General features: G+C 42.1%; 2 protein-coding genes across 3 annotated transcripts; both read left to right on the top strand.

The window, feature by feature from the left end:
- The first annotated feature begins 604 nt into the window (after positions 1 to 604).
- On the top strand, positions 605 to 6,815 carry galnt11 (UDP-N-acetyl-alpha-D-galactosamine:polypeptide N-acetylgalactosaminyltransferase 11 (GalNAc-T11)). Its single transcript, XM_061965325.2, has 12 exons — positions 605 to 739; positions 1,440 to 1,687; positions 1,745 to 1,868; positions 1,931 to 2,097; positions 2,162 to 2,287; positions 2,361 to 2,610; positions 2,670 to 2,787; positions 2,849 to 3,001; positions 5,799 to 6,002; positions 6,087 to 6,191; positions 6,266 to 6,403; positions 6,472 to 6,815. The coding sequence occupies exons 2-12, from the start codon at positions 1,474 to 1,476 to the stop codon at positions 6,607 to 6,609; spliced, it is 1,737 nt and encodes a 578-aa protein (XP_061821309.1). The 5' UTR covers positions 605 to 739; positions 1,440 to 1,473; the 3' UTR covers positions 6,610 to 6,815.
- A 652-nt stretch (positions 6,816 to 7,467) lies between these two features.
- chodl (chondrolectin) lies at positions 7,468 to 13,479 on the top strand. 2 transcript variants are annotated; one of them, XM_061965330.2, is made up of 8 exons: positions 7,473 to 8,084; positions 8,447 to 8,622; positions 8,686 to 8,852; positions 11,182 to 11,339; positions 11,414 to 11,464; positions 11,527 to 11,589; positions 11,661 to 11,757; positions 13,327 to 13,479. In XM_061965330.2, exons 1-8 carry the CDS (start codon positions 8,006 to 8,008, stop codon positions 13,406 to 13,408), a joined length of 873 nt encoding a protein of 290 aa, XP_061821314.1. In that variant the 5' UTR covers positions 7,473 to 8,005; the 3' UTR covers positions 13,409 to 13,479. The 2 variants fall into 2 exon arrangements, with proteins under 2 accessions (XP_061821313.1, XP_061821314.1); XM_061965329.2 differs by having other exon boundaries at positions 7,468 to 8,084; positions 11,182 to 11,464.
- The last annotated feature ends 1 nt before the right edge of the window (position 13,480 follows it).

Genomic DNA, 13,480 nt, shown 5'->3' on the forward strand with positions numbered 1-13,480 from the left:
GTAGGAGGACAAACATGACACAAACCTCCCTAATTGTTATAAAGAACACTGTTTATATTAAACATGCTTCACTGATTCGAGTATTTGGCGAGCGCCGTTTTGTCCTACTATTTTTGGCGGTCCTTGAACTCACCGTAGTTTGTTTACATGTATAACCTTCTCCGACTTTCTAGGACATGTTTTATGCCACATCTTTTTCTGTCTCATTTTGTCCACCAAGCTTTTAACGTTGTGCATGAATCCATAAAGGTGAGTTTTGTTGATGTTATTGACTTGTGTGGAATGCTAATCAGGCATATTTGGTCACTGCATGACTGCAAGCTAATCGATGCTAACATGCTATTTAGGCTAGCTATATGTACATATTGCATCAGTATGCCTCATTTGTAGCTATATTTAAACTCTAGTTTCCTTTAAGTCATCTTAATTCAATTTATATCTCATGACACACTATCTGTATGTAATACGGCTTTTAATTTTTTGCGGCTCCAGACAGATGTTTTTTTGTATTTTTGGTCCAATATGGCTCTTTCAACATTTTGGGTTGCCGACCCCTGCCTTATACCGACTGTGGAAACAACGGATTTTTATTTTGAAGGGTACGTTTTATTGTGGAAGCCCGTAGCGGAAGTATACCCCGAGTGACTCCGTGTCTATTTCCTGTGTATCAGAGTGAGCTGTCCAGCTCGCTGCCGGAGTCCCGCGGAGTAGAGCGGCCGAGTTCAGCTGATGAACGAGCGTAAGTAACCGTCGACGCTTTTGCAAAGCAAGCTAACTGCTAACGTTCCAACAAGTCAACCGCGGGAAGTTGCTCTATTGTGCCAAGCTAACTTAGTTACATTAACAGACCAGTTTATTCTAACTCCCTCGTCGAATAAGTCAACGGTTAAAGTGTCCTAATGACATGCTATTATTACCTGTTCCACATTTTGTTGCAAACATCTAAAATAAACACCCGACAGGCCAACATTTAATAATTGAGTTTCTCGTTTTGTTTGTCCTATTGATTAATGTTGCGTTCAGCGTTCTTCTATTCATGTATTTGCTGTAAGAAATAATAACAATATAAATTAAAAAAGGGCATTCGTTTTGTGCTGTTTATGTTTAAGTTAGGTGATGTGTCAGGACTTTCAAATTGCGATTTTTATGAAGGGACTTTGCTTTATGACCCTAAGGAACTTTGCCTTGTTTTTCCCCATAAAATGACTTTTTCTGTGCTTTCAATTTTAATGTACTAATTGTAAAAGTAAATATTTTGCATCATGTAATGTGAACGTACTATATGGACTGTCCATGAGAGGACATAATGTATAATATAAAACGTTGAACATGTCAACATGGATGAGTGCACTTGCCAGGCTCCGCCCATTGCCCCTACTTCCTGGTCATGTGAATATTGAATGGCTCTAATCATTGCCCCTCTCTCTCTCTCTCTGCAGCCGTGTGATGTAAAGCGATGCCCGCTCGGCCAGTATGGCCAGTGTCACACTCAGGTACTTCTGCTACGGCTGCTTGGTCACCTCGGCCACCTGGTCCGTTATCCTCTTCCTCTACTTCACCATGACGGCAGAGCCGGGCCTCGGCCGGACCCCTGTCAGGCCTCGTCGCCAGGAGCCTGTACAGCTGAAGGCGGGGGGGCGGCGCGCTCTGCCAGGTGACGCCGGGCCGGAGCTGTCGCCTGAGATGGGTGAGCGATTGTGTTGTTATTTGTGGCAAGACGTGGGCTTCATGGGCGTGTATGCAGGTATGATCTTCAACGAGGCCGACCAGGAGGTGCGAGATGGCGGCTACCATCAACACGCCTTCAACGTGCTGATCTCGCGGCGCCTGGGTCCGCACCGCCAACTCCCCGACACCAGAGACACGCGGTAAGACGAAACCGGCGCAGACGATGCTAACGCTATTGTTGCGTGACAACATGTTTCCGCAGGTGTCGTGATGAGACGTACCCTCAGAAGTTGCCACCCGCCAGCGTGGTCATTTGCTTCTTCAACGAGGCGCTCTCTGCCCTCGCCAGGACCGTCCACAGCGTGTTGGACCGCACCCCGGCCTACCTCCTGCATGAGATCATCCTGGTGGACGACCACAGCGAGCTCGGTAAGCATGTGACGACATTTCTTAACTTCCTGTCCTCGCCGCGCTCTGACGGGTGTCCGTCCAGAGGAGCTGAAGGCGGAGCTGGATCGTTACATCCGAGACGAACTGAAAGGAAACGTCAAACTTGTGAGGAACGAGAAGAGGGAGGGACTCATCCGAGGACGCATGATAGGAGCCTCGCACGCCACCGGTGTGTCCTCCATCGCCACGTAGGACGGAAAACCTCTTTAAAGTCTACGTCCTTAACCACAGGTGTGTCACAGGTGAGGTGCTGGTCTTCCTGGACAGCCACTGCGAAGTCAACCAGGCGTGGCTGCAGCCCCTGTTGGCGCCCATCCAGGCAGACCGCCACACGGTGGTGTGTCCCGTCATCGACATCATCTCGGCCGACACGCTGGCCTACTCGCCCTCCCCGATCGTCAGGGGCGGCTTCAACTGGGGGCTCCACTTCAAGTGGGACCCTGTTCCCGCCACGCACTTTACTGGGGCTCGAGGCACCATCACCCCCATCAGGTAACGATCCCGCTGCCCTCTGGCGTGATCGGTTGTCAACATCTCACTGCTCGTCGCAGGTCCCCTACCATGGCGGGCGGTCTGTTTGCAATGGACAGGAAGTACTTCAACGAGCTGGGCCAATACGACCCTGGCATGGACATCTGGGGCGGAGAGAACCTGGAGATCTCGTTCAGGGTGAGTGCTGGGTTTTGATCAGTGGAGGCGGGCTAATGTGACATCAACAAACGTGTGTCAGATTTGGATGTGCGGCGGGCAGCTGCTCATCATCCCCTGCTCCAGAGTGGGTCACATCTTCAGGAAGAGGCGGCCTTATGGCTCCCCTGGGGGGCACGACACAATGGCCCATAATTCCCTGCGCCTCGCTCACGTCTGGATGGATGAGTACAAGGTACACACAAACAGTAGAGCCTCGATTTGCAAACTTTTCCATTTACGAACTTTAGCTCGAGCCAAGTACGCCTCTGTGTATGAACGCTTCATTCAGTCATTCATTTTGTTTCACGCCTGCAGGCAAAAAGCAGGTTGCAGCATTTTTGTGGAGGCGGAGGCAGAGCCTCCACGTTACTTGCTGCCAGTGTTTGCTATCTTACCTTAAATAAGTGATTACCGTATTTTTCGGCCTATAAGTCGGTTTTTTTCATAGATTGGCCGGGGGTGCGACTTATATTCACTTATGTGTGAAATTATTAACACATTACCGTAAAAAATATCAAATAATATTATTTAGCTCATTCACGTAAGAGACTAGACGTATAAGATTTCATGGGATTAAGCGATTAGGAGTGACAGATTGTTTGGTAAACGTATAGCATGTTCTATATGTTATAGTTATTTGAATGACTCTTACCATAATATGTTACGTTAACATACCAGGCACGTTCTCAGTTGGTTATTTATGCCTCATATAACGTACACTTATTCAGCCTGTTGTTCACTATTCTTTATTTTAAATTTCCTTTCAAATGTCTATTCTTGGTGTTGGGTTTTATCCAATACATTTTCCCAAAAAATGCGACTTATACTCCAGTGCGACTTATGTTTTTTTCCTTCTTTATTGTGCATTTTCGGCAGGTGCGACTTATACTCCGGTGCGACTTATACTCCGAAAAATATGTCAGTTACAGTTACAAATTACTTCTCCCAAAAAGTGTTTGGGTTACTAACTCAGTTACCTTATTTTAAAAGTAATTAGTTACTCAGCAAAGTAACTGTGATGTTATTTTTAATTTCGTTATTTTACACGCTATTAACTTGATCACATATTTGAAGCCAAAGATGATAGAAGAATAAAAACACTGTATACAACATGTTATATTTTATTGGCATTTATCTGAACTCAATGGATTGCAGTGTGCCATATGATATGCATAGAAATAAACATTTATAAAATCATTAATATTCTGTGAATGAACAATAAATATTGAAGGCACAAAACTTAATATGGTACCAACTTGGGTAAAAAGACACAAAAGAACATTTGGCCTTTAAATAGTGCAATTATCTGCACCTGTATAGCAAAATACTGCCTGAGAGAACTTGAGATAAAACTGTTAGCAAGTTTGGTGCAAATAAATTACATGCATTCAAGTAAAACGTTTAAAAACATTCCTTGATGACATTCTAACAATAAAATTGTATTAGTCTACAAATATTAGGGTCTTTTCTCAAGCAAATTTTAATTTATGCAAATGTGATTACCTGTGGTTATTAATCATTAATCCAAATTCCAAAATGTGATGTAGCTGATGAAAACAATTGGCTGCATTTGTGCTTGGAGTTGTGTTAGCAGCAGCAGCAACAAGTGTCATGTCAGCATGTGTTGTTGTGAGGTGCAATTCGAGTTGCTTGAGGCAGACGTGGATAAACGCTTTTCTCCAGGACATAGTGTGCATGTCACATAAACATTCTTGCCTTTAATTTCAATGAGCTAGAGTAATGGTACTTGCAGTTTGAGAACGCTACCTTTGAATTTCCCTGGCTGCGGCTCGTCATAATTATCGCCGTCTGGTTGTGTGTCAGTCAGCGCGTGTAGTGAGACAGCGTGAGCAGGGCATGATCCGCCCACCCACCAATCATCATCAACACATTTACAACGGCGTCATCATCCCCACTCCTTCTCTGATGTGGGGCCGAAACCTGACACCTTGTGCTTCATTCAACTGAACAGCAGTAATGAGCCACTTCACATTTTTAGTAACGGCAACAACGTTGTAACGATGGGAACAGTAATTAATTAGATTACTCATTACTTAAAAAAATAACACCGTTATTACAACACTGCTTGCTGCACAGTACATGACTAGACACTTCTCAGCACTTCTATGTGTGTGCCTTTTGTGGGGTTTTTTTGCCTTTTGACAAGCTTTATCAATTTTGCCAACTCAATGTAAGTGCCAAAAAGAAAAACAGACCAGCGTGAAAAGGAGGAGGGAATCGCTTTGCAAGGAGTACATTTACGGCGATCGCAAGTATGGAAAAAATGACGAAGCAGGCTTCACACCACAGCAAGTTGTCATTGTAATTGAGACCGGACTTTTCTGGAAAAATATGCCAAAGCAGACTTATTTCACAGCGAATGAGAAAAGCTTACTCTCAAAGCATAATAATACAACTTCAAAAAATACAACTTTACCATTGAAGTAATATTTTTTGCGCTTTAAAAAACATTTCTATGACTTTTGCTCCAGCCTTCTTCTGTTTGTTTGATATTGTTATTACTGCCACAAGTGGTGGAAAAGTGTATTACAACTAAGTACCGCTGCGGCCCATACGGACCACTACTGTGAAATGGGCCAACAATGGAATACAGTACTGTATAGCACTTTATATTGTGTTCAAAATGTACAAACCTTCACTAAAATATGGACTTTTGTCAAAGCTGGAACCATCCATTCATTTTCTACCGCTTATCCCTTTCGGGGTCACGGGGGGTGCTGCTACCTCATCACGGGCCAACACAGATAGACAGACAACATTCACATACTAGGGACCATTTAGTGTTGCCAATCAACCTATCATTCATATTTACATTTTCTTATGGAGAAAGTTGCTTCACTATACAAACTTTTTGATTCATGAACCTCGTTCAAGAACAAATTAAGTTGGTAAATCGAGGTTCCACTGTTCGGTACAATAATGAGCAAAAGGTTGAACATTGCTTCCTGTCTTTTCTCCCCCTCCAACAGGAACAGTTCCTGTCCCTCCGTCCCGAGCTGCGCCAGCGCAGCTACGGCGACATCAGCGAGCGTGTGGCCTTGAGACAGCGTCTCCAGTGCCGGTCCTTCGGCTGGTATCTGGACAACGTCTACCCAGAGATCAACAACAAGCAGCCGCAGCAGCTGCTGAGCAACAAGAGCCTGAGACGACCCCGGGTCCTGCTGCGAGGGCGGGTAACCTTTGACCTCTGAGCCAACTTACTTGTGATTAGGCTCACTTCCTGTTCCAGCGCAGTTAAACAACACTTTCCCTTTCAGCTTCGTAACCTAGCAACCGGGCGTTGTTTGGTGGCACAGAGTCGAGCCAGCCAGAAGGGCGGCGCTGTTGTGCTGAGGCCGTGTGACCCCAGCGACCGCGAACAGGTGAACCACTGACCTGCCTTCGTGTGACATCGCAGTGATGTCATCACTGACTGTGTGCATGTGTGCGTTTGCAGGAGTGGGCCTACGACGAGGAGGGTCAGCTGGTTTTGGCAGGTCTTCTCTGTCTGGATGTGTCAGAGGTCAGGACTTTTGACCCACCCAGGTTGATGAAGTGTCACGGCTCAGGGGGGTCACAGCAGTGGAGTCTGGGGGTAAGACGCACAAACGCTGAGCGGCCGCGTATTACAGGCAACCACAAACGTGTGTGCGTGTCCCACAGAAGTCGGAGCGTTTGTACCAGGTGTCGGTGGGTCAGTGTCTCTCCGCCGTGCAGCCGCTGGGACCCAAAGGCTACGTTTCCATGGCGATATGCGATGCCTCACAGGCACAGCAGTGGAAGCTGGAAGGCAGAGCCTGAAGTCATGTGACTAAGAGACAATCTTTTAACGTGATTTTAAACACCCTTTTTATTTTTAAAGAAAAAGATCCTATGGGATTTTTTTATGGAGGTGAAAAGGTCACAATCAAGAGAGTACTGTATGACCTTTGACCCCGGCAGACGTCCCTTGTGTTGATTATCCCGTATTTTAAAGGTGTAAATAAAAATTCCTCTTTCAACTGTGATTGGCTGAGGGAAGTTGTGACGTCATCAGTTCCGTAGCAACAGGATCAGTGGGTGTCACAAAAAGGTAGGCCCCTCCTTCCTCCGCATTGATGCTGCTGGCATTGATGACCTCAAAGAGTCATATTTGATAAGTCATCTGTTACACTTATTAGTATTCCATCATGATGATCTCTGGTAAACAGTGTTTTAAAAGTGGGGGCGGAGTCAAAGCATGAGTTTGTGTGCCTGTTAATGCAAGCGCATGCACACATTAAGCAGCATCAGACAAGTTTTTGTGTAACAAACAGATCAATACAGCCCGTCTCGATCCTTTAAACATGAATTGATGAGGCGTGTGTGTTAGCTGAGACTGAGATGTGAAGATCAATCTGAATTTACACACACACAAAAACACTGTTGACTCCACCGACTGTAACCATGACAGCACTCATTACTGTTATGACATGACCACCTGATGTCGCTTGTTAACATTCTTCATCTCATCTTCCTCACTTCCTGCTGTGTGTGTGTTCATCAGTAAGTGGTGTGTGTTTCTTTGCCGGGAGACGGATCAGCCGCCTGCAGTGGATCAATGCAGGGAACATCTATAACTAGTCGTGTGTGTGTGTGTGTGTGTGTGTGTGTGTGTGTGTGTGTGTGTGTGTGTGTGTGTGTGTGTGTGTGTGTGTGTGTGTGTGTGTGTGTGTGTGTGTGTGTGTGTGTGTGTGTGTGTGTGTGTGTGTGTGTGTGTGTGTGTGTGTGTGTGTGTGTGTGTGTGTGTGTGTGTGTGTGTGTGTGTGTGTGTGTGTGTGTGTGTGTGTGTGCAAAATAAAGAGATTAAACATGTAAGTAAAACTTTTTTTTTTAACTTTATTTCTGCATTCCTGACTAAAGCACTTCCTGACGAGCTTAGCTTAGCATAGCGATGATGTCATCCTTGTGTGTTTGAAAGAGCGTTATTGATTAGCGCTTCTGCTGTCCCACTAAATGAATTAGATAAGTGTGTGTGTGTGTGTGTGTGTGTGTTGGCCCCCTAGGGCTCAATGAAGAGGGGAGGCGGGGCCCCAGCAAGTGGGCGGGGTCACTGGACAGCAGTTGCAGAGCCCCCCACACTGAAGAAGAGCAGGGAAAGGACAAGCAGCAAGCCATGGAGGCAAAGGTGCTTTTACTTTGAAATCAACCGATCGCGTCACTTTCAAGCCCAAAAAAGATGACCTTCGACCTGATGAGGCTGTGGATCCTAGGCGTTGTCCTGGTCAGAGCAATCCGCGGAGCGCGCGTGCTGAGTGGTGAGTTCAAGTACTTTTTTAGGGTCGGGTCAAGAGGTCACCCACATTTCACATGTTCAATACTGTGCAATTTTTTAAAATTTTTATTCATGTGACCTGTGTATGGATGTAAAATGCATACGTCTATGACACACACACACACACACACTAAAAGAAGCTCCTGAGTGTGTGTTGAAAAGAAAAGTGATGATTCTGCACAAGACGCTGCAGCTAATCACTTAATGTGCATGCTGCTGCAATAAGATCTGCAGTGTGTGTGTGTGTGTGGGCGTGCGTGTGTGCGTGCGTGCACTGATGATGTCACTAGTGTCGCCATGATGTCATCAGTGAGGTCAGTTGTCCGTCTGTCCCCCACGCCACAGGTCAGACGGTGTGTTTGGGCGAGGGCGCGCAGCCCTGCTACAAGATGGCCTACTTCCACGACGTCTCCAGCCGCGTGGCCTTCAGGGAGGCCGAGCTGGCGTGTCACATGGACGGCGGCTCGCTGCTCAGCATTGAAAGTCCCTCCGAGCAGAAAGACATCGAACACCTGCTGCAGGTGAGACAAACCTTCGCCTTCCTCTTCTTCTCCTCATCCTATTTCCCCCCCCCCTCCCTCCAGGAGTTGCGCTCAGGAGCAGGAGGAGGAGGAGGCGGAGCCGGAATAGCAGATGGAGACTTCTGGATCGGTCTGACTCGGGTGGACGGCGAGGACCATAAAGCTCCCAACGTCGCCACTTCCTGTCCACAGCTCTACAGGTGGACCGATGGCAGCATGGCGTCCTTCAGGTAAGGACTAACACACCCTCTGTGCGTGTGTGTGTGAAATTTCACACGTTATCTGGCATGTACGAGGGTCTTGTTTCATCTGCAATAAATGGCTTCATGTAGATTGTTATTATTTGTTAAATACACATGGTGTCGAAGGGGAGTGGTATTAAGACGACTGGTACACAAAAAGTAATATTAGAGCTATTAGGAGCCATAAAAGTATCAATAAATGCACACAATTTTATTAAATTACCTCCAAAACGATATTATTGCAATAGGTGAAGGAAACTGTTATGACATGAAGAAAGGGTAAAGCAGCAATAACTTCCCTGTAATAAAACATTTATTATATACAGTATATATGCGGGACTATGTGCAATTATTTTATCCATAATTGCTCCTGATTACATTTTACAAATTGAATAGTGAATTTTAAGATTAAAAAACACTTGCAATAATGGGATAAAATTGTGCTTTGTGTTTCCTTTTATTTGATTAAACACATTTTTTTAACATCTTTTTATATATTTGTTTCATGGATTTACAAGTACAGTTTAATTAATCGATTTTCATTATTATATTTGATTATTTACATATTTCACTATGTCAAAGCACTTTAAGTCACTAGAGAAAAGCGCTATATAAATATAATTCACTTCACTTCACATTACATATTGTGTTGTACCTAACGTAATGTACATAATGTAGAGCACATGATGTAATTTTTTCAATTACTTTACTCTGATTGAATGAATTTACTATGAAGACTAATTTACAAAATACATGAAATTTGAACGGTGTTTATGAAATATTAATTAAAACAAATAAGTCTGGCACAAATACGTTTTTTTTGTTTTAAATTAAATTAATTTAAAATTAAATGCATTTTTTTATTTTAATTAGTTGCCTTACAGTTAATTTACTGTGAAAATTAATTTACTAGATATATAAAATTGATATGGCGTTTCTGAAATAATAAAATGATGTACTCTGAGCGTAAATTATTATTGGAGAGTTGTGTTTTTAAAAATAATTTAACAAAAAAAATGTTTATATGGAGTTAATTTACTGTGAAAATTAATTTACAAAATATGTTAAATTAGGATGCTGTTTATAAAATAATAAAATAAGTTAGCCCAAGACAAAATAACATTATAGTTTTTAAAAAATAATAAAAAAAACACTTTTTTAATCAGTTAATCAGTTGGACTTCATTTACTGTGAAAAGTACTTTTTTTTTTTTTAACTTACAAAATATATAACATTAGGATAATATAACAAAACAGCCTTGTGTAAAATAACATTATAGTTATTAGTTTTTAAATACATTTTTAATAGCATTATTGGGGAAGTTTTAATAAGTTGGAAGGTAGTTGACATACTGTGAAAATTAATATAATAAATGTATAACATTAGGATAGCGTTAATTGAATAATATTACCGGTAATAGAATTAATTAGTCTGGTGCCAAATAACATTATATTTTTAGTTTTTGAGACTAATTTATGATAAACATTTTTTAGAACTTTAATTGGTTAGATGTAAGTTTATTTACTGTAAAAGTGTATTTGCAAAATGTATAAAATTAGGATGGTGTTTATAAAATACATTAGTCTGGTGCAAAATAAGAGTTCTGTTTCGAAAAATATTTTAATAACATTTTTGGTAAAGTTTTAATTAGTTTAATTTACTGTAAAAAATCATTTACAAAATGTATATAATTAGAAGGGCATTTGTAAAATAATAAAATTAGTATAGCGCAAAATAACAGACTGTCTTAAAAAATAATTTTACGAATTCCGGGGTGTGTTTTAATTTGTTGGATGGAGTTAATTTACTGTGAACATTCATTTACAAAATATATAAAATTATGTTAGCATTTAAAAAATGCTACATTGAATTAGATTGGCACAAAATAACATTATAGTTTTTGTCTTAAACAATAATTTCACAAATTTTGGGGCGGGGGTGTCATTAGTTGGATGGAGTTAATTCAACGTGAACATTCATTTACAAAATATACAAAATTAGGATAGCATTTAGAAAAAGATAGTTTTAAATAGTTGGATGAAGTCAATTTACTGTAAAAATGAATTTACAAAATACACAAAATTAGAATGGCAATTATACTGTATATTAAAATAAACTTTGAATGATAAAAAACGAAATAAGATTAATTAGCCTCGTACAAAATAAATTAATTAGTTTTTAAAATATAATTTTCTCAATTTCTACAGTTTTATATATACATATTTTAAATCAAAATATATATTTCTTATGTTCTTGCTATTGTTTTGGTATACATCTCATCCCATGTTTTGTGTTAATAAAAATGACGGTGATGCAGGAACTGGTATTTCGACGAGCCGTCCTGTGGTGGAGAATCCTGCGTGGTCATGTACCACCAGCCGACGGCACTTCGTGGAGTGGGCGGGGCTTACCTCTATCAGTGGAATGACGACCGATGCAACATGAAGCACAACTTCATCTGCAAATATCCACCGGGTATCCAGCATCATCATCCTTACACACCTCTTATTGCTCGACCAATCACGCTCACTCGTCGACCTGTCTGTCAGGGCGCCAGCTGGGAGAGGAACATGGCGGCACAGCTGGTGGGCGGGGCACAGGTAAGTGGCGAAACTAGTTTTATCAACAGTATTGTATGGATGATGATGCTGCATCTGTGCAGAGGCCACACAGGACAGTGCTGGTGAGCTACTTCCTCCTCAGGTCACATTGGCCGGAACCTCAGGTAAACACACCTTTGTTGGGAGTTACCATGGCAACCACTAGGCACCGCTCTCATTCTGTTGTCTCTTGAAGGCATGCTGCTGCTCTACATCATCATTCCCACCATTCCTCTCATGCTGCTCATCCTGGTGGCTGCTGGGAGTTGTTGTTTCCACACACTCAGCAGAAGGTGATCAGATCTATTGATCGTGTGTGTGTGAGACTGGTGTCAATCAACACTTTGGCTCAGGCACGTGCACACATAGGGCCCTATGGGTGCTTGGGCCCCTGCCCTTTTTTGCCTTGTCTTAAAAAGTGCCCTCTGCCTGTGTGTGGTTTTTTTTCTTTTTTTTTCTTTTCTTTAAATAACATGAATAAATTCCTGTCAGGGATGAAAAAAAAAACAGCGGTACAAAAACTCCACGTTTTCTTGTAATACCGGGTTGTTTGAGCCTGCCGCTTCCGTCAGAGAGGGAGAGAGAGGGCGAGTGAGTGAGTAAGTGAGAGGAGAGAGAGCCAACTGCGCCCCTGAGGAGACGTGACAGTGGAGCAACTTGAACCTGTGAGTTATGGTCTAGTCGCCGTCCACTTATTCAGCATTTAATATGGGTAATATTTCAGAAAAACGCTGTATTATTCTATTATTCAATGTGTCAGCTTCTGTTTTTGCCGGACGTCGGAGCACGGCGCATCAATTGAGCACGGCACATCAATTCCGCACAGAGCAGAGCGGATCGTGCGGGACAGGAAGTAGTGTACAAAATACAAAATAAAACACCCGGTTAATTTTCAAAATAAAATGCACTGTGTTTACGGCGGATCACATTTCTCTCACAGTAGAGGTTTAGATATAAAGTTTATTGTGACTTTGCTATTACTGTGTGGGTTAACAAAATAATAATAATAATGATAATAATAACAATAATAATAAGAAGAATAATGATAATAATAATAATTATTATTATTATTATTAATAATAATAATTTCAGAATTCTGGGGATATAAGATGTAGGTTATCTGTTAGGAATATTACCATCTGTATTTAAACTTGATTCATGTTGATTATGCCTGCAGCACAATGCCAAAACAAGAAAGGATAGAGAAAAGGAATGAGAAGCAGCTAAGGGTAGCAGACCTCTTAATGCATGGCTAAAACCAAGTACTAGAACCATGGAAGCCCTGAATTTACATTGAGGAGCATATTTGGGTATGGATGGCCTCCATTCTACAGCCCTCTACTGGCCCCTGGTCCATATTTTTGGGCCTGTATTGCGTTTCAGTTGTTTAGTCTGAGCATTAAGTGAGAAAAACCATAAGTTACAACTTGATGGTGTTTTCATCAAGTTAAGGGAAGAAGGTCAGATTTTCACATTGACGTTTTTTCCATTTGGGTATTTATTTTTGTATTTTTTTTCAAAGTTCATGTTGCACTGTTCAATGTTCAATATTAAAGTGCTTATCTTTAACAATAAATAGCCTAATAATAAACCAGTTTTTTGTTGCTTTTCATGTCTTCCAAGCCTATGATAATGTGAATTAACTCATTATGACAATAATTTGTTGACACAAAAGAAATGGCAATCACTTTTACCTACAAAGGACACACAGCTAAGTAGTTAGCTTCCTATTAGCAAATTTAATTTTACATTAATTTCCATATTGTGTAAAGGACCAAAAAAAAATGTCCTGCCCTTTTCTGACTTTGAGCACCTGCCCCTCAATAATCATGTGCACGTCTCTGCTTTGGCTCCTCCCACAGCCCGTCCCGCACCAAAGTAGCTGTGAGACAATCCAACCTGTGGATCTCCAAGGCGCCCAAGGCCAACGCCATGGAGGTGTGACCGTCAAAGCTGCTGCCGAACACGCTTTAAACCAATCAAGGGGAAAGGGGCGGAGTCTGTGCTAATCAAACG

The sequence above is a fragment of the Nerophis lumbriciformis genome, linkage group LG07 (assembly GCF_033978685.3).
Source record: "Nerophis lumbriciformis linkage group LG07, RoL_Nlum_v2.1, whole genome shotgun sequence".
Classification (NCBI taxonomy): domain Eukaryota; kingdom Metazoa; phylum Chordata; class Actinopteri; order Syngnathiformes; family Syngnathidae; genus Nerophis; species Nerophis lumbriciformis.